This window comes from Typopeltis vanoorti, chromosome 9 (assembly GCF_054136105.1).
Source record: "Typopeltis vanoorti isolate ZY-2024b chromosome 9, IOZ_Tvanoo_1.0, whole genome shotgun sequence".
Lineage (NCBI taxonomy): Eukaryota > Metazoa > Arthropoda > Arachnida > Uropygi > Thelyphonidae > Typopeltis > Typopeltis vanoorti.
The window spans coordinates 136,444,788-136,467,361 of NC_143557.1; the positions used below are offsets into that span (position 1 = coordinate 136,444,788).

Genomic DNA, 22,574 nt, shown 5'->3' on the forward strand with positions numbered 1-22,574 from the left:
ATATCATTCATTATCATTGTTTGTCTACTTAATTCATAATTGTCAAAACGAGGCAGCACACATGCTATCCTCCCTTTGACACTTTTCTTCTTCACAATATCTAACAATGTTCTTAAATCTTTTGCTATCCGATTAATACTACCACTCAGGTTATTTGTACCCATCATAACTACCATCTTTTCTGTATCATGCCCTCTCTTTACTGCTAAAGTTACTCTCTCTATTGTTCCACCAGCCGAACACTCCTCAGGCATACTGCGCTCCATACCCCTTAATCATAGAATCACCATATATTGTACCACTCATAACTTCATTAAAATCCAAACAAGCATCACTCACAGTCTCATTTTCTACGCTATTCAGCATGACTCTTCCAGTTTCATTACTTTCCCTCAATGCTCTTTTACTAACTCCTTCACTTTCATGACATCTCATTTCTTCTAGATAATTCTTCTTAAAAACTGTAGCACTCATAGCAGATAATGTACAAATATATAATGTGGAGAAAAATCATCACCATCATTTCCTGATATCTACTCTCAAGGGGTGTTCAGGCTACCATGACCTCACTACATGACTAAGTTTACATTATTAGTAATTTCCTATCAGCAATTTTTCTCCAAATTAGTCTATTACTTTACTTGCCAGTATACAAGTACCTTGTGACTACTCCAATATTGTATCTAACATTTCGTTCTTCTAAGGCACTTCTGATTGAATCATGCCACCTAGACTTCGGTCTTCCTCTGGATCTTTTTCATACCCTGTTGGCATCAAACACCACCTGTTTTGCTAACCTTTCCTCTCCCATTCTGTTAATCCCAATCCCAACTTTAGGAAGGAACCTGAATACTAACAATGTCAGGTTCCATCCTAATCTCTTCATTTTTAATATGATTCTGCCATTGATGCCATCTCTTCAGATCCCCCTAATTTTTTAAGACCTCTCTGTTGTCTTTAATCAAATGCTTTATTTCTAACCCAACTCTCAGATCCATAACTTAAAACTGGTTTGAACACTCTCTTATATACTGGCAGTTTTAAATTTTCTCTTATTCCATATTAAATTTATTCAGCTGGCTCTTCACTATACTAGCTTTGTTATTCTGTTGTTTGTGTGTGAGAAAAATATGATATGGAAATATCAGTTGTAAAAATCAAACTACAATAAAACCAGTAACTTAATAATAATAATAATAAAAAAAAAAAATGCTGAACTAGTCTGAGGAAGAAAAAAATACCTCGAACAAGGAACACAACCAAAAATTTGGTTGTGTTCCTTGATAAATGAAACCAAGACTACATTATCTTAGTTCTGTCCTTCCAAAAAACGGTTACAACAGTATATTAGTAAAAAAAAATTCTATTTCAACCCCTAAACAAATTGCGCAAAAAAAAAAAAAAAAAAAAAAAAAAAAATATATATATATATATATATAGTTTTATGAAAAAAATTGAATGACTAGAACCGAGATTTAATTAAAAAGGTTTTTAATATAAACACACTACTAGTTTCGGCCTGTAACAGCCTTCTTCAGGTGACATTATAAAAGAAAAAACACTAAACATTGAGGATTAAAAGACTATGAACAACATTGACAGTCTTTATACACAATTAGCATTAAAACGTTGTAGTTGTATTTGAAGCTGTTCTTTCATTTGTTGCATTGTTGGGAGAGTGCATGCTTGCTGCATCACGTGAACGCCAGTACATGATTACAGCTGAATGACTATCCGGGAGGTTGTAGCTTAAGTTGTTATTTAGATGAACAGGATTGAAGATGATTTCTCTCGATTCCACAATTTTTCTCTCTATTTCGTCACTGCAACGGAAGATGTTTGTAGATTTTTCCCAGCAGACTTTATGACTTTGGTTATCATCATTAGGATTAGCCGAGAAGAGGATATGACTTGATAATGCACCACTTGCTCGTTGTCTCTTGTAAGTAATGTCTCTCATGTGTTCTTCCATACGCATTTCGACAGATTTGTCTGTCTGCCCGAAATAAGGAATATCGCAGTCACATGATATTTTATATACGCCAGGGTATTTGAGTTGATGATGACAAGGTTTTGGGTGGCTAATTAAGGAACGGATCTTTGGAAGTGGAGTGAACAAGGTTCTGATATTGTATTTTTTTAGAACTTTTGCTAATTTATGTGAAACAGTACTTATGTAAGGAATAGATATATTGCTTTTGAATCTATTTGTTTCTTCTGAGTGATGTCTGGGAGGATTAAGAAGGAATTTGTTAATGATTTTCTTGGAATATCCGTTAACTTCGAAAGAAGTATTCAGATGGTTTTTTTCTGTAAGCAGTTCATTTGGATCATCAAGAAGAGAACGGGCTCTATGTCCCAAGGTGGAAATTATTCCAAGCTTATGAGGAGGGAAATGATGGGATTGACTGTGCAGAAACAAATAGATTCAAAAGCAATATATCTTTTCCTTACATAAGTACTGTTTCACATAAATTAGCAAAAGTTCTAAAAAAATACAATATCAGAACCTTGTTCACTCCACTTCCAAAGATCCGTTCCTTAATTAGCCACCCAAAACCTTGTCATCATCAACTCAAATACCCTGGCGTATATAAAATATTATGTGACTGCGATATTCCTTATTTCGGGCAGACAGACAAATCTGTCGAAATGTGTATGGAAGAACACATGAGAGACATTACTTACAAGAGACAGCGAGCAAGTGCATTATCAAGTCATATCCTCTTCTCAGCTAATCCTAATGATGATAACCAAAGTCACAAAGTCTGCTGGGAAAAATCTACAAACATCTTCCGTTGCAGTGACGAAATAGAGAGAAAAATTGTGGAATCGAGAGAAATCATCTTCAATCCTGTTCATCTAAATAACAACTTAAGCTACAACCTCCCGGATAGTCATTCAGCTGTAATCATGTACTGGCGTTCACGTGAGGCAGCAAGCACGCACTCTCCCAACAATGCAACAAATGAAAGAACAGCTTCAAATACAACTACAACGTTTTAATGCTAATTGTGTATAAAGACTGTCTATGTTGTTCATAGTCTTTTAACCCTCAATGTTTAGTGTTTTTTCTTTTATAATGTCACCTGAAGAAGGCTGTTACAGGCCGAAACTAGTAGTGTGTTTATATTAAAAACCTTTTTAATTAAATCTCGGTTCTAGTCATTCAATATTTTTCATAAAACTATGTATGTTAACCGAGTCAATGATCATTCTGTCATATATATATATATATATATATATATATATATATATGATTAGTACTATTAACTCGGGGGTTGGGATATGTTCATTTTTCTAAATTAACTGATTTAAAACCCAAGAATTATAACACAATGACATTTATTTGAAAAAATGCAACATGTTTTGTCAAGAACGACTTCATCAGGCTATAAGAACATAGAAAGATATTAAAAGACACTGAAATTAACATTGACACACTCTAAAGCTATACAATTATAAAGCCATAATATTCGACTGTAAATTACAGTTATTATGAGCTTGAACTACAGTCCGAGTTAAAGTTCTATTGTTGTACACCTGTGCGTGTGTGGAATCACGCGATCTCCAGTATCTAATAGTAGAGTTGAAAGAGTCAGGCAAATTATAGCTAAGATTGTTATTCATGTGAAAAGGGTCCAAGGTGATTTCTTTTGACTCGACAATGCGGCGCTCTACTTCATCATGGCAGATGTGTAGGTTTGAAGTTGATGTCCAGTTTATTTCATGTTGGTGGCTTTCGTTGTTCGTGTTTATTGAAAACAGGACATGGCTTGACAGAGCAGTTGCTCTGGTTCTTTTATAAACAATGTCACACTGGTGCTCTTCAGGACGTAGTAAGATAGATTTCTCTGTCTGCCCATAGTAAGGCTTTCCGCTTTCACAAGTGACCTTGTATACACCTGGGAATTGTAGAAGGTTGTGAGGTTGTTTATAGTTGTTGAAGCGTGATCTTATTTTTGGCATAGTCGAGAAGCACGTTTTTATGTTAAACTTCTTTAGAATTCTACTCAGCTTTTTGGATAGTGTGCTGATATATGGCAAGACGATATGACCTTTGGAGTCGTCCTGTGTCTCTACGTTGCTACGTTGATGGTGGGATAATTGGTCGTTAATATTTTTTAGAGAGTAGCCATTGTTTTTAAAGGTCCGACACAGGACGTTCTCCATATTTTAAAAAAGATTTCAAATAAAATGTTCTCTCTATTATCTCACTGTGTAAACTCTGGCTATTTTGAATTCGAAGGTAAACTATACAAACAGGTCAAAGGATTAGCTATGGGAAGCCCCCTCTCTCCTGTGTTAGCCAACATTTTTTTTGAGGAATTTGAACAAAAAGCAATCTCCTCTTTTACTTTAAAACCAAAAATTTGGCTTAGATACGTGGATGATATATTCCTCATATGGGAGCATGGTACTGAGAATCTTCACAAGTTTCTCGACCACTTAAACAACCGCCATCAAGATATAAAATTGACTATGGAGATTGAAGAAAATAGTTCCATCTGTTTCCTAGATGTTAAACTCACCAAGACGCCTGAATCAATTAAAGTCTCTATATTTAGAAAGCCAACTCATACAGACAGATATTTGCATGCATCATCCCATCACCATCCAGCACAAAAGTTGGGTATTATATCAACTCTAGCGAATCGTGCAAGATCTGTACTGTCAGGTGAAGAAGAACTGAAAAAGGAACTACAACATCTTAAATGGACCTTTAAAAACAATGGCTACCCTCTAAAAAATATTAACAACCAATTATCCCACCGTCAACGTAGAGACACAGGACAACTCCAAAGGTCATATCGTCTTGCCATATATCAGCACACTATCCAAAAAGCTGAGTAGAATTCTAAAGAAGTTTAACATAAAAACGTGCTTCTCGACTATGCCAAAAATAAGATCACGCTTCAACAACTATAAACAACCTCACAACCTTCTACAATTCCCAGGTGTATACATGGTCACTTGTGAATGCGGAAAGCCTTACTATGAGCAGACAGAGAAATCTATCTTACTATGTCTCGAAGAGCACCAGCGCGACACTGCTTATAAAAGAACCAGAGCAACTGCTCTGTCAAGCCATGTCCTGTTTTCAATAAACACGAACAACGAAAGCCACTAACATGAAATAAACTGGACATCAACTTCAAACCTACACATCTGCCATGATGAAGTAGAGCGCCGCATTGTCGAGTCAAAAGAAATCACCTTGGACCCTTTTCACATGAATAACAATCTTAGCTATAATTTGCCTGACTCTTTCAACTCTACTATTAGATACTGGAGATCGCGTGATTCCACACACGCACAGGTGTACAACAATAGAACTTTAACTCGGACTGTAGTTCAAGCTCATAATAACTGTAATTTACAGTCGAATATTATGGCTTTATAATTGTATAGCTTTAGAGTGTGTCACTGTTAATTTCAGTGTCTTTTAATATCTTTCTATGTTCTTATAGCCTGATGAAGTCGTTCTTGACGAAACATGTTGCGTTTTTTCAAATAAATGTCATTGTGTTATAATTCTCGGGTTTTAAGTCAGTTAATTTAGAAAAATGAATATATATATATATATATTTAAAAAAAATATAGATTTAATGACTATAAGACCGAGATAACATATAAAGATTTTAAAGATTTTTATGTTATCTCGGTCTTATAGTCATTAAATCTATATTTTTTTCAAATGTATAACAACCGAGTAAAAGCTGATCACCACACACACACACACACATATATATATATAACAAATTAGCAAAAGTCCTTAAAAAATATAACATCAAGACGTTCTTCACCACACTTCCTAAAATCCGTTCTCTAATCAGCCATCCAAAGACTCCTCATCACAACCTAAAATATCCAGGTGTATATAAATTATGGTGCGATTGCAATATCCCTTATTTTGGACAAACTAACAAATCTGTTGAGCAACATATAGAAGAGCATAAAAGAGACATCCCTTACAAAAGATCACATGCAACTGCATTATCTAGTCATGTTCTTTTTTCAAATAATCCTAATGATGATCAACAAAGCCACTCCGTTTGCTGGGATAGATCAGAAAATATTTTTCGCTGTGATGATGAGTTTGAGAGAAAAATTATAAAATCAAGGGAAATCCTTCTGAATCCTGTCCACTTAAACAACAATTTGAGTTATAACATCCCGGATAGCCATGCTGCGGTTATTCAATATTGGCGTTCACGTGAATCTGCAGGCATACTTGCAATAAACAATGGCATGCATGCTAGAACAACTTGAAAAAATACAACGTTTTTTATGTATCAATTATGTGTGGCAATTTTTTACCTGTATTTTCCAGTTTAGATACTTCAATGTTTATTACTATTCTCTTCCTTTAAGTATAACTGATGAAGGCTATTATAAGCCGAAACTAGTTGTATTATTCTTATTAAATCTTTATAAGTAATCTTGGTTTTTAAGTCATTAAATCTATTTTTTAAAAAAAAATATATATATATATAAAGGAGCAATGATTCTCCCATATATATACAATCAGTCACAGATAAAATGGCAAGATTGCTTTGCCAACAAAACAAAAGTCACCTCTACCCAATCAACAAAATCTCTAATTACCTGAAATCCCCCAAACCTCTGCATCTGCCACTTAAAATACCAGGCATCTAAAGATCAGTTGCAGTTGTGATCTACACTATGTAGGATAGGCAGGCAGATGTAGTGAAGTATGCTGATCAGAACACTTTAAGGACACATCAAAGTTAGCAGCACATACAACAGAAACCATAGACCAAGTAGATTGCCAACAAACTAAAATGATCTACCTAAATTACTGTTTTGACGCAAGAGCATTCATAGAATTAGCCGAAATGGTGAAGCATCCTTTACAGTGTAAGAAGAGACAGTTTTGTATCATCAGGTGTTCTTTAATCCATTGTGACACACTTGTATCTACCAGTAATATACAGCAAATCACGAGCCAGCAGCTAGCATAATAGCGAATGCACACTTGTTTAAAAGGTTTCGGATATTTTTCACTAGAAATGTTAACTCTTATTATTTGTTTTCTAGTTTTTTAATTTATTCATGTTATTTCCTGATGAAGTGAAACAAAGTATTTCTTGAAACTAGCCAAAATAAAAACATAGTTTCTATTTGACATCTTCGTTTATGGTTTAATACTTAAATATTTCTAAAATTTGTTAAGATCAAATTTTAGAAATATTTAAGTAACAGTTGAAAAAAAAGTGAGCCTTACAATTAAAAATTAATGGATAGCAAACTTGAAAAGAAATTTAAAAATGTGTTAACAGAATAGAAAATGATAGAATAATTAAATAAACAGAAACCAAGTACAAAAAAGTTCAGTTAGAAGACCAGGGAAATGGTGGAAAAGATCAATCACAGTAAGCATTGTTGCATTTTAAGACTGAAGGTAAGGCGAGAGAGAGGAAGTGTAAATAAAGTTCTCTTTGATTAACATAATTTGGTAATTTTCCTTTTTCCTGAAAAGGCATTTTAACTTCTGTGTAGTTGATTCGAATGTCTGATATCATTGTATATCTCACCTCCCCGTGTGCGTGTGTTATAAATATGATTTTTGTGCAACACTAGAATTGAGATGTAGTACATTATAATATCAGATTTATAATGTCTGTTTATTTTTTAATATTATTCACCTAGACTTGGAGTATAACTTACCACAGCTGGCTAACATTCACTCTTCTTCTTGGATCATGCCTACTTTGGATGGTGCCTAATTCTAGACAAGCCTGTTTACATTTTTCACCCATCTTGGTAACATATGCAGAAGTATTACTATTGTTGCAGTACATATACAGCTTAAATTTGAATAAGGATGAATTGCCTGAAAACTACACTCAAATTGGTCTCGTTAAATGTGGAGATCGTTGCTATCAGCCACTGGCAGTTAAGGTGAATATCCTTATTATGTTAGTTTTTATAGTTTCTTTATTAATAAAGAATGCATGCTGTAAGAAGAGAGATATTAGCAATTATAGACTGTTTCTTGAGACTCAATACCTGAAAAATTGTACAACTATATCACATTGTTATAAGGGTTAGATAATCAGGAGCCTTATTGATAGAGATCAAATCAGATATAATAAATTTAGTTTAGTCCTTTATCCAAGTGTAAGCAAGCAAAGTTTGCACCTGAAAATATCTTCAGGACCGAGGTAAGGTGGTACATCACTTGGCAACTCGAAGCAAAGGTGGACCAAGCTCCGAGTTGCCAAGTGATGTACCTCTTTTGATTCTTTGTCAACCAGATGAAAGCTTACAATTTTCAGTTTTTTGGAAGAGAATATACATATACAGGTCATTATAATCATGTTGAATCTCTGGAACTATTAAGAACTTACTACATTGTGCTCATTCTTTCTGTTCTTCAGGTGAACCTTTACAGAAAAAATTACAACATATTAAATCCACCTTTTTATCTAATGGTTTTAAGGGAAAAACCTTGTAACAATTGTATCTCTTCCCCTTCCAATGTAGAAAAAATAACTGACATTCCTATCCCTTATTTGAAAGGCATTTCTGAATGCATAGTGAAAATTTTCAAACTACTGAATATTTTGGTTCTTTTTCACCCTATCAGAAAAAAATCACCACCTTTCTTGCTTCTCCTAAAGACAAGCTTCCTCCTCTAGATTTTCCAGGTGTCTACAAGATTCATTGCTTTTGCATCTTATCTAATTTTGGACAAAGAAGATCTGCTTTTATTTGTCTAGAACACAAGTCTTATATTAAATATCATGAGCCTGAACAGTTGGGACTTGTTGGTGTATTAGTTAATGAGATGAGAGTCCTTCATAAGTTATTTCCTCATAGAACATCTTTATAAAGAAACTTATGAAACTTTATTTCATTATCCTACCTTAAACAGATATGGTCTGTGTCTGTTCCCATTTGTAGGAGATAGTCCTTTTTAAATCTGCTAATATTTCCTAACTTATATATCATCAAATTCCTGACAGGTATCCTCAAGAGGAGTACAGGATACTATATATATATATATATATAATGTTAAAGATACTAAGCTATTTTAAACCTGGTTTTACACCATTTCCCAAGTAAGCACACAGACAAACAAGTCAAGTTTGCGCCTGCAAGTGTTGCAAGTCTAGCTGACCCTGCACATAGTGCAAGACCAAGGCAACTCATGGTAAAAGTAGAATAAGCTCTGATCATTAATCTTAATATTTACTCTTAATGCAAAGCACATCTCCTGGAGGAGATGTATGATGCTTTGTATTAATGGCAAGGGGCCACTACCCAGACCAGTTTCGACCTTATGAATAAGTAAAGCTGTCTCTAAAAATTCGGATGATCCCTAGACCACTCAATAGTGGGCGAAAGACCGTCCATCTCAGCATTGGCTCCACTCAGTGATGGCCTTCGACACCCACCACCACCAAGCAGAACCGCTTAATTTCTGAAGAAAAGCATTCACCGACAAAGCCCCTCACCGGGCTGTGCCGGAAAACACTTTCCCCGGAGACTCAAATTGCTCCCTTAAGTCAAAAACCTAGAGAGCGAATTCATAATAGCACCCACCGGTTTCGACCTTTATTGAGGTCTCATCAGTGGGAGCCAGGCTAGAAATACCAAGATTTTATTAATACAGAGCTTATAAGTATTTTACCAGAACAAGTTACCATAAGGTGTTTTAACTTTATTAAATAAAAATCTCAGGAGGAGATATAAATGTAGAAAGTATTTTACCTTGGGTATAATAAATGTTAAAGATACCAAGCTATTTTAAACCTGGTTTTACTCCATTTCCCAAGTAAGCAAAGAGACAAACAAGTCAAGTTTGCGCCTGCAAGTGTTGCAAGTCTAGCTGACCCTACACGTAGTGCAAGACCAAGGCAACTCATGATAAAAGTAGAAGAAGCTCTGATCACTAATCTTAATATTTACCCTTCAGAGCTTCTTCTACTTTTACCATGAGTTGCCTTGGTCTTGCACTACGTTTCGGGTCAGCTAGACTTGTAACACTTGCAGGCGCAAACCTGACTTGTTTGTCTGTTTGCTTTCGCTTTATCCTTAGTATTATTTTTGGTCTAGCTACTCACTGATGAGATCTCAATAAAGATCGAAACTGGTCTGGGTAGTGACCTCCCACCATAATGTATAACATAACCCATCTCCTAGGAGATGGGTTTTACATCATGGGAAATACTAAGAAAAGCGATCAGAACTTTCCCCACCTTTGCTACGAGTTGCCACAGTTTGTACTATGTACTTTGGACTACGTGCTTTAGCTTACGCTAGTAGTCGCCGATATATTTTTATAGTTTACTATATTCAGCATGAAACTCTTTGATTCCGATCTTTGAGTTTCTTATTCGGTTTTAAAACAGTGTGGGATTTAATATCCCTTAATTTAAATAATGTCAACATAATTAAATACTTAAATTGATTCTTCGCTCTTCCCTCCCTAAAAAAAAAAAAACTCTCCAACTTGATACTTTTGAAATGAAACACTGACTTCTGATTTTAACAAACAAAAATAAGTGATATCTAGTTCTTTATATAATACACAGAGTGCCCATTAAGTAATGAGACAATTATTATATCAAAACAAAGAACTATATTTGGAATTGCAATTACATAGATTCAAAATAATGTCCCTCCAACTCCACACAACATTTCACATTTATCATACATGTATTCAGAGGCACGGTAGAAGTCCTGAATGGGAACCACTCAGTCTTTAGGACACTGCATTGGATGTCCTCAATGTTTGCATTATGCCTAAATAATACTGACCATTCATTGCAGTGCCCTCAGGAACAAATTTGTGGTGGATAATTCCAGTAGGAGCAAAAAAAAACAACAACAACAAAAAAAAAAATCACTTGTCTTGGCACATGATTTTTGCAGTCTGTCTTCTACTGGGAGGAAGACATTCCATGCTATTCCATTCTCTGCCACTTTTTACAGATCAAACTGAAAATGCCAAGTTTCATCACTTTCTTTGCAAAATATCATGATCTTGATCAACTGTATGGATGAAATTTTACAACATGCAATTCAGTGCTCTCTGGAACAAATCCTCTTCTGCAAATCTCTTTGAGATTAATCTGGCTATTTCTATAAATTAAAGAAACCAAGAAATTATATACTCGGTTTAATCCTTTTTCCAAGTGTAAGCAAACAAGTTTGCACCTGAACTATTTTCAGGACTGGGGCAACTTGTATAAACAAGCTAATGACTTCACATCACTTGCCTTAGTATCCCATAATGCAAAGCACATGTCCTTATGGGTATGTATAATGCTATGCATTATGGGAAGGGTCACTACCCATATCGGTTTTGATCTTTATTGAGGTCTCATCAGTGGGAACCAGACCCAGAGGTGGTGATACTAAGGTGGAAGTAATATTAAAGTCATATTTCGATATATGAGTTGACAAAATATAATTAAGTATACGAGTTGCCATATAATATAACCAAGTGGAAAAACTTCCAACAACTTTGTCTAATCCAGAGTATTTTAATGAAAAGGAATGATACCTTTCGGCTACTCGTATGTGAAAATATGACTTCTGCATTACTTCAACCTTAGTATCACCTCTAGGCCTGGCTCCTGCTGATGAGACCTCAATAAAGGTCAAAACTGGTCTTGGTAGTGACCCTTCCCATAATGCAAAGCATTATACATGTCTGCAAAGAGATGTGCTTTGCATTATGAGATACTAAGGCAAGTGATGTGAAGTCATTAGCTTGTTTGTACAAATTGACCCAGTTCTGAAAAGAGTTCAGGTGCAAATTTGTTTGCTTACACTTGGTGTCTTTAATTTCAGTATAACCAACTGGAAAAACTTCCTGCAATTTGGCTGTTTTCCTTATTGACATCAAGCTGTACAGTGAGAACCCTAGTGATTATTCACCTGCCACAGGCAACAATTTCTCTAGATTTCACCACATTTTCATTTGTCCATGCAGAAACTGGCTGTCCATAGTGTGGTTCATTCTCCTGGGATTCCCTCCCCCTCTTTAAATGTTGAAAACCAGTGGAATGCCTGTGCATGGCTCAGACTGTCATCAGCATAAACTTTTTTTTTTAGGTCATGGTATACTTCTGTAGCAGCTTTTCCTAATTTACAGTAAATTTATCACAGCTCTTTTGCTCCATGATGCAACTTTTGACACACTCCGCTCACGTGCTTTTACTTCAACAGTTGCCACACGAAAACTGCTGTGTCTCCCAACTCGAAAGTTGCACCTGCAATTACAACACACTCTAGTGGTCAAAACTATAAGCACGCTTGTTACTTTCATTCAAAGGGCTGTCCTGTGAAAAAATCACTCTCATTAGTTAATGGACATGCTGTGTATACTAAACCCTCAATCAATAATCTTTTTAAAAAGAAAATTAATTCTGCATATATTAGGTGCTTAGCTTTTGTCTATTTTAAATTTAACATGTGCAATATTGAGCCTACTGCTCCCTTTTCATTGGATGAAAAAACTCAGTTTTATATAAGGAGGAGGTACTTGAACTGTTGCACCAAACTGCAAGATAACAATTCAGCAATTGGGGCTGATGAGATATTTGTGGTTTACAAAAAGAGTGTTCTGCTGAACTGGCCATGCCTTTTATCAGGTTATATAATTTGAGTCTCACAGAGGGACGATTCCACAGGAATGGAAAGAATGTATGATAATTCCACTGCATAAGAGTGGTACTAAGAATAGTATGTCTAATGACATCAGTATCTCTGGAGTGGTGGTTAAAATTTTAGAAAAGGTAAGAGTTTGTATACAGAAATGGGTTGACAGTGAAACTGTGCTTTGCAAATAACAGCATGAGTTTGCTAGGTCATGTTTGAGTAATTTGTTCATATTTTATAGTAATGATACCATTGAGTTCAGACAAGGTGAATGGATACACTATGCTATATTTTGGACTTTGCTAAGGCTTTTGACAGAATACATCATGGAAGGCTGTTGTATAAGTTGGAAGATATGGGATTTGATTATAAACTATTAGCTTGAATAAGTTGTTCAAAGAATAAATGTAAGTGAAATTGATTTGCAGTTTTATTAAGCAAGAGATTCAAAAGAAAACATAATGTGGAAGAAATATCGTGAGCATATGGATGACGGTAGCTATGAACTGACTGACCAATATCAAAAGGGTATGTGAGTGAGGTGAGACTGCAGAATTTAACACAGAGATTAGTCCTTGGTATTGCTATTCAGTCTTTATGTTAATGCTATTGGGAAGGGTTTGACAGAAGGCATATGGCTGTTTGCTGATGCAAAGAGTAAGGATAATGTGAAATGAGACAGGCATGTACAGATTTTCAAGGTTGTTTGTTGGTAATAGATTGATCACTGTAATTATTTAGATCTGTTTTATCTCCTATTAAACAAATGGGAACTATGATGTGTTTTCTGTATTCATGTGGATTTTTATTTATTTTTTATTAAGGAAACACTTTTTCGAATAGCTTAGTTAACTGAAATATCATTTCTGTTCCTCCATATTTTAGTAACTCATTCTAATCATTCTGTGTTTCATCTGTTCTGTCTGTTTTTTCTCTTTCTAATTTTCCTTAAATTAGAAACACAAATAGAAAATGAGAAATATTTTCTATTTGGCTGAGGTGATTACCTGGGTGGTTGCCAGCAGTATGAGGACCTCTGTGAGAAAGGGGTATATGTGGAACTACAAGGGGGAGAGGGTGACTATGAAGAGCTCAGGAGACAGCTTGCAGGTGTATCATGGAATGAGGAGTTAGCTGGAAAAGAGTTCAGTGCAGCTTGGGGGATTTTCAAAAACTGCATAGTAGAAGCAATATCTAAATGTATTCCAAGGGTGAGAAGGTTAAATAAGGTAGGTGCGAGGCGGATGAATACAGAGATTAAGCATGCGATACAGAAAAAAAAGGGCATTATGGTAGCAACATAAGAGAAGTGGAAATAACCAATTCCATGAGGTCTACAAAGACCAGGCAAGGAGGGTGGTTTGGTTGGCGAGGGTAGCTAAAGAGAGGTATGAACAGCAGTTAGCTAATGAAACCAAAAAGAATCCTAAGGAGTTCTTTTGATATGTAGCCAGCAAAAGAAAGAATGATTATGGAAGGATGACATTGATTGGAGAAAATAGTATGAAGACAGCTGTTGCAGAATGTGTGGTGGAGATACTTAATGAGCAGGTCTTTCAATCTTGTGAATGTGACTTCATGGAGAGATTGAGAGCAGTTAATGATGGGGAGGAGAGACTGACTGTAAGTGAGCAAGAGGTGTATGGGGTGTTGAGTAAACTAGATGTTAATAAGGCTGTGGGACTTGATAATATATCACCACATATTCTGAAGGAATGTGCCAGGGAGTTGACACCTGCCTTGACATATTTTTTTAATACAAGTCTTGCACTCGGTCAAGTTCCTAAGGAGTGGAAGGAGGGCAAGATTGTGCCACTTCATAAAAGAGGTGATCAAACTGAAGCATCAAACTATAGGCCTATCTGTGTGTCAGGTGTTGGTTAAGTTGTTGGAGAATCTTGTGAAAACTAGGATCCAGAGTTGAGTTGACAACAATGGTATAATCTTTGATGTACAGCATGGATTTGCTAAAGGGAGGTCATGTTTTAATAATCTACTTATTACAATAATGTGACTGCTTCCTTGGACAGAGGAGGGTACACAGTAATATACTTGGATTTTGTGAAGGCTTTTGATAGAGTACCTCATGATAAGTTGATAGTTAAACTAGAGTAGATGGGGTTGGATATTAGATTGGTGCATTGGATTGGAGACTGGCTATTTGATAGGTATCAAGAAGTTGTATATGGGGGGGGGGGTATCCAGGAAAAGGAAAGTCACTAGTGGAGTGCCTCATGGGTCTGTTTTAGGACCATTACTGTTTAACTTGTATAGATATTGGTGAAGATTTGGATGGAGATATTCAGTTGTTTGCTAACGATGCAAAGTTGGGACAAACCATGAAGAATAGTGATGTTGTTGCCTTACAAGAAGACTTGAATAAATTGAGTGATTGGGCATGGAAATGGGGATGTGAGTTCGATGTTGCAAAATGTAAGGTTTTAAACTTTGGAAAACAAAGATGGGATGCAGAATTTATGCTTGGTGAGGATATATTGTTGGAGGTGGAAGAAATAAGAGATCCTGGGGTGATAGTCGATAAGGATCTGAAATTTAGGGGACACATAGCCAAAGTTGTGAAGACAACACAAAGGCTCCTGGGAATGATGCAGAGGACACTGACGTGTAGGAGGAGGGAAATTCTTGTTCCGTTATATAAGGCTTTGATTAAGCCAAACATGGATTGTTGTACCAAGATTTGGTCACTTGGTTTTCAGAAGGATGAAGAGATATTGGAAAGGGTCCAAAGGCGAGTAATTAAGGTAGTTTCTGACCTCTGGAAAGTCAAGTATGAGGAAAGATTGAGATGTAATTTTCAGAGTCTGGTGGATAGGAGGGAGAAGGGAGATATGATAGAGACCTGCAAGTTGGTAATGGGTTGTTATAGGATCAATGCTGGAGAAGTTCGACAGAAAATAGTGGTTGATCAGGGGAGAACCAGAGGTCATCCCCGGAAACTGTATAAAGAGGGTGTGAGTAGGGGAGTGATAGGCAGGTTTTTTTCGTGCAGAGTTGTAAATGTTTGGAATGTGTTGCTTGAGAGTGTGGTGTCTGCAAGGAGTTTGATTGTGTTTAAGACATAGTATGATGAGCTGTGTGTGTGTGATAAAAGGACCTTCCAGATGAGTCTTTGATTCCATGAGGTCTTGGGGTAATAATAATAATAATAATCTTATGTCTTCATCTTTATGAAGAAGACAAATAAAAAATCAAATTTTCAAGTCAAGTTGTTTTTTCTTCATACAATTTACTAAAATTCCCAACATTTAAAAAAAAAAAAAAAAAAATTAATGGTATGTTTATATACTCACATAATTCAATTCTTTAGTTGCTAATTAATTTCTATATTTGCTTCTGTGTCATAAAAGCTCATGTTCAAGCTGCTTTGATACTTCTTTCAGAATTCTCATTTTATTTTCCAGATTTTTTTAAACTAGTTTTTAAAGGTTTTATATATGTTATATGATGGCGGTCTGAAAAGTTCTTGGCGTTGATGACCATAGATGGCAACACTATCAGCAAGATTTTTTTTTCTACATTGGTACATCTGTCATAAGCATCCATGTGAAATTGCAAGTCATTCTATCAAGTAGTGTTTGTTTTATACAGCTGTCTGAAGCAAAAGCGGTCTGTATCCCTTGAAATGGATAAAATTGAGTATTGTGCGGTTATAAAATTCTTTGTAAAAGCAGGTTTAACACCAGAAGAAATTCATTCGAAGTTCATAAAAGTTTATGGGCCCTCTTCTCCTTAGTTTTCAACAATTAAGAAATGGGTTGCCGAGTTTAAAACCGGCTGTTCCAGTTGGAATATGATCCACATGAAGGACATCCAAAAAGTGTAACAACACCAGAAATCATTGATCAAGTGCACGTTATGGTATTGGATGACTGGCAAGTCAAAGTGCACGAAATTGCTGAGACTATGTAAAGAGCAGGTACTTTTCCAATCAGTTTGGTATAGGGCATTGAGAGCGTGATCTGAGAGGCCTTCTTCACCAAAATTGTTATATTTAATGTCTTTTGTGTTCTTTTTTTGTATAGGGATTGTACGTCCAGTTTCACCAATATAAGGTAAGTTACAGGTGCAGTAGATGCAATAAACTCCAGGATGTGATGTGCCAATGGGAGGAGAGAATCGTTCCAGGAGTTGAATATGTTTTTTCATTTTATAGGTGGTTTAAAAGTGGCATTGAGATTATAATGGTGTGGAATTCTATTGATTTTTTCTGATAACCCTTTAATGTATGGGATGGCTATGGTTTTACTGTAATCTGTATTCTTTTTTTGATGAAATTTTATGAAGAACTTTCGCTAGTATTTTTGTTATAATTATTTATTTATAAATGTGCTGCTAATAATCTTTAATTCTTGTTTAAGAGCTTGTTGATTAGAGCAAATTATTATAGCTCTGCTTTTAAGGGGTTAAGGGTGTTAATGATTCCAAATTTTTGCGACTAGTGGTGATATGAGTTAGCATGTATATATTGGCCAGTATGTGTCAGTTTGCAGTAAACCGTGAAGGATAGACTGAGGGAAGATGTGCAACCAGTGTATCAGCTCTCAACACCCTACACCAAATTGATTGGAAAAGTACCTGCTCTTTACATCATACAAAAACCTGATATGGAAGAAAATTTAAAGAAGCCAGTGAAATTCTGATTAACCACCCTAATCTCAACAATAATGGTGGCATCAAAATTCCAAGAATTTGGATGTTATATTCAGCCTACTTAGTATCTAACATACTTTAGGACTTGAAACAATTTTCAGCTTTTATTGGAAACTATTCCACACCAATTGGTTGAAATTTATATGTATACTCACAGTTTTATATATATGTGTGTGTGTGTGTGTGAGAAAAGTTTTTTTACCTTGGGGATAATACATATTAAGGATACCAAGTAATTTTATAAACTTGGTTTTTTTACTCCTTCTCCCAAGTAAGCAAAACAGTTAAGTTTGTGCCTGAACATAGTTCAAGTCTAAAGGTAGTTCAACTCGTAAAAGTGGGTAAAGGCGTTCAGGTGCAAACTTAACTGTTTTGCTTACTTGGGAGAAGGAGTAAAAAAACCAAGTTTATAAAATTACTTAGTATCCTTAATATATATATATATATATATATATATATATATTAGGATAACCAAGCAATTTTATATGCTTGGTTATTTTAGCTCCTAATCCCAAGTGTGCAAACAATTAAGTTTGCGCCCTTGGGATTAGGAGCTAAAATAACCAAGCATATAAAATTGCTTGGTTATCCTAATATACAATATACCCAAGTTAAAAATTTATTCCCATATATATATATATATATATATATATAAACATATTGCTATCCAGCCCAGTTTAATTTTGTAACCTAGCAGATAATAAGGGGTGCTTAAGTGTCAAAGCTGTATAACTGAGAGGAGGTCCCCACATGGCCTTTAAAGGAATGCGGAGAACCGGCAAGGCTTCTGACCTAATGTCCAATTGTCACCTTCTCATGGTGCACCCTGTTGGGTATCTACCTGGATACTGAACAAACGTGGATAGTCTGGCGATTTAGCCGACCAAATTGTATTCTTATTGGCTTAAACCAATATAGATGGAACAAATCTGAAAGCACAAACCAAACTCAACATCACCAGAGTTAAAGATCGATACTATCAATCAACATAAGAAGCCTGAATGGCAAAGAAATGGAGCTAGCTGAGGAATTAGATAAGTACCAGATCGACATAATAGGAGTTACTGAAACAAAAAAAGACAAAAACTGGTGAGATCTTTCTGAACAATAAATACAAAATGTTATATTCAGGAAATGACAATCAAGGAAAAGAAGGAGTAGCCATAGTATTCAACACAAAATACGAGGCTAATCTTCTTGAATGGCAGGCAGTCTCAAGAAGAGTGATGTGGGCAAATACGAGAATGGGGAACTGGACAGTGAGACTTATTTGTGCCTATGGTCCCACAGGAGGTTCTACTGAGGTAGAAGTGGATGAATTTTTTGATGCTTTAGAAAAAGCAACTGATACAATGAAAAATGAAAAGTTGGTCCTTGTTGGGGATTTTCAATTGAAATGATTGTCAGACATACAAAAATATATTGGGAAAATTTGGAGAAAAGAGCAAAGCCAATAATAATGGCAAATACCTGTTGGATTTCTGCTCAGGACATGGACTGGCTATTACTAACACCTTGTTTCAACATAAAAATGTGAACAAATTCACATGGAGAGAAGAGACAAGAAATAAGAAAAATTTCATTGACTATGTTATTGTTGATAGTGATGTTTTCTCCCTGGTGCAGGACACCAGAGTGTACAGAGGATTTGAAATTGGAAGCGATACTATTTATTCTTGAGCAGGATAAAATCGAATTTCTTATTGAAAAGAATAACATGTAAGAAATTTTTAAAGTGAATGAAAGTTGAACAGCTCTCAGATGTGAACTGTAGACTAAAATACACAAAGATTATTAAAGAGAAAATGAAAGAGTTTGTGAACAGGAACCAAACCTTGGAGATTCAGTGGCAAGCCTTGAAGAAAACCCTGATTGATTCAGCTAGAGAGGCATGTGGTGAGGTTGTCTGCAAGGATAGAAAAATTAGAACTCCATGGTGGACACAAGAAGTTAAAGAGGCAGTGAAGGAAAAGAAGAAAGCATATCAAAAGTTCCTAGCAAATAAATCAGCTTGTGCTCTTAGAGAATACAGAGACAAATGTGAGAAAGCTAAAGACTGTGTAAAACTAGCTAAACAAACGTCAAGGGTTGACATTGGCAAGAACATAGAAAATAAATATCAAGAAGGTGGTAAGATATTCTGGAGGTTAGAGATGATAAAGGTTACATGAAAACAGGAGAAAAAGATATCCTTGAAGTATGGAGTAATTACTTCGAAAAATTGCTAAATTAAAAAAAAAGAAGTGATGGCACAGTGGTACAAAACACTCAACAGGCATACAGTCAGGAATACATATCCATACTTGAAGTAGAAAAAGCCATCAAAGGCGTGAAATGTGGAAAGACAGAAGGAGTAGATGATATTCGACTAGAAATGCTGAAATATTGTGTTATAAAAGTCTTACAGTGGCTGCACTGCATAGTTCAAAAAGCCTGGACAGAGGGACGAATTCCTGATGATTGGAGTAGAGCTCTAATAGTACCCATATATAAAAAGGGAAATAAAACTGAATATGAGGATTACAGAGATATTTCCCAACTAAGTGTTCCTGGCAAGATCTATGTAAGCATACTTGAGAAATGGTTGAGAAGAATTGTTGAAGAATAAGCTAGATTCAGGCCAAATTGAGGCTGTCAGGATCAGATTTTCACTTTATGACAAATAGTGGAGAAATCATGGGAATATAACAAAGATCTGTATTTAAGTTTTGTCAATTTGGAAAATCATATGACAAGGTGCCAAGGAAAAGCTATTCAATATGCTACAGTTATATGGTCTCATTGGGGCATTATAACAAGCAATACTTAGTCTTTATTTGAGTTGTAAGTCAGCAGTTAGAATTGAAGGGAGTACAGGAAGATAGTTTAATCTTAAATCAGATAAGGATGTACATTATCCCCACTGTTATTCATTATCTATATGGATCACATTATGAAGGAAAGTGGTAATAAACATGATATCAAAATTGGAGATGTTATTGTCAGTCTTTGCTTTATGTGGATGATGTTATACTTCTTAATAAATCTGCTACTAGTCTGCAAGATTCCCTGACTAAATTGAATAACTGTTGTAATAGATATGGTATGAAGGTCAGCAATAAAAAGACAAAGACAATGTAAATAGGCAGAATAATTGAAAATGTCAGCTGTGTTGTGATTGGAGAACCTGTTGAACAAGTAAAACATTTCAGCTACTTAGGCACGATTTTTAGTGAAGATGGTAAATTAAATATAGAAATAGACAACAGAATGAACAAAGCAGGTATGGTAGGAAGTCAATTGAATAAATTCATATGGAATAAGAGAGAAATTAGACGGAACACTAAATTAGCTGTAAACAAGACAGTGTACAAACCAGCTTTAACTTATGGATCTGAGAGCTGGGTCAGAAGTAAAACAGTAATCTTGACCAAAGACTAGAGACCGCAGATATGAGAGTCCTGAGAAAGATTAGAGGCATGAACAGATGGCATCAATGGCAATATCATATTAAAAACGAGTATATTAGGAAAGAACTTATTGTCAGCATTCAGGAATGCGTTAGCAGAGCTAATCTCAGGTGGTATGGTCACTTAAACAGAATGGGTGAGGAAAGATTAGCAAAACAAGTGTTCTCTGCCAGGTTGGCAGGAAAACGACCCAGAGGAAGAACAAGAAATTGGTGGATTGATACGGTGCAAAGTGCCTTAGACGATAGAAATATAAGATCTGATAATGTTGGAGTCTTGACATGTAACAGTCTGATTTGGAGGAAAATTGTAGATAGGAAGTTAGTAATGATGTAAATTTTTCATGTGGTACTATCATATCCCATACACCCCTTGAGGGTACATGGTAGGAATTTGACGATGAATTTTTTTTTTTTTTCCAGCAGAGTTTAGGCCAATAATTGTTGTAACGGTTGGTCAGTAACTTTAGTAAACTATGTAGATTGTAGTGCAGCTGGTTTCTTTGTGTATATATATATATATGTGTGTGTGTATGCCCAGATGATGACCTTGATATGTAAGTCTAAACATCAAGTGCTAATATTGGTTTATATTAAACTAAAGTTTTGCTCTAACACTGTAGTTTTCTCCATAATTTTCCATGATGTGTTCTGGTCACTGTGTAAGCATGAAAGATAATTGAGAATCGCTGGTTTGTTGAGTCAGCAGTTCAAGTGTAAAATGATTTTGTGCATCTGTTGCTTGTATTGCTGTAGGTTTAGCTGCAATTCCAGAAACATAATGAATTCTAGTTCTGTTGCAAAGCACTAATGGAAATATTTGTAGAAGAGACACTAATCAGAAACTGTCTGTGAGACAATGGTTGAAGAAATCTGCGAGGGAGGAATTGTTAATCAACCAGATTGTTCTCTGCCGATCAGCATCAAGAATTTTCATATGCACCACCCCAAATGTAGCAGAATTGCAAGGTTGGGTGGATTTGATATTTGTACAGAGTTAATAACTGGGGAGAGGAAAGGTAACATCTTGAGTTAAAGAGAATGCCAAGTTTTCTGGAAACTGAGCATGATTCTATAGGCATAATGTGATTATGCCAGGAAAGGTTAGGAGCAAGAATTGGGCCTGGAAGAGAGATCTGATCTGTTAAGTTAAGCATTGTAAAAGATCAGGGGAGAAGAAATAATAACTTTTTTTTTCTGAGAAAAAAAGACAAAACTGTTTGGAAACATTGAAAGTGACTAGGTCATTATTGCCATATTGAATTAGTGTGGGTATCAGTGTTTAGGGCATGTATTGTAGATGATATTGAAGCTTGAGATGTTTGAACACTACAAGGTTTGTCATGTAATAGATAGGATGAGTGAAGAATGCTGTCATAAACAAAACTGTGAACAGGGTTTGATGATAGTGAGAGCAGGCTGTTTATGTATATGTGGAAGAAGATATGTGAAATAACAGAACTGTGAGGAACATATGGATTAATAGGAAAAACTGAGGAGAGAGCAAATTCCTCCATTACACATGTGGTAAATGAGTTTTCTCATTTACTACATGCGTCAATTGAATTGCAAAGAAAGGGAAACAGACAGTTATATGGCGATTTCCCCCTTTCCAAATCACTTTCCAAAGTCACTTTCCAAATCCTATCAAATGCTCTTTCATAATGTAAAGTGCAACAACACAGATTTCTATAAACATTTCTATTGTATGTGTTGAGGAGTGAGTTTTATCAGTAGAGGAGATCTGTTCCAGATATTTATTGGCAAAATCTATATTGGTGGTCTCCCGATTAGTTAATATTTCTACTAATTTTGT

The 22,574-nt window shown here is 35.5% G+C and overlaps 1 protein-coding gene across 3 annotated transcripts in view; it reads left to right on the forward strand.

The window, feature by feature from the left end:
* The window catches only part of Piezo (piezo type mechanosensitive ion channel component), a 1,325,935-nt gene that overhangs the window by 318,553 nt on the left and 984,808 nt on the right, over positions 1-22,574 (forward strand). For all 3 annotated transcript variants that reach the window (XM_090398322.1, XM_090398324.1, XM_090398323.1), the window contains one exon: positions 7,675-7,926. In XM_090398322.1, coding sequence (XP_090254448.1) covers positions 7,675-7,926 — 252 coding nt within the window. The remainder of the gene's footprint in view (positions 1-7,674; positions 7,927-22,574) is intronic.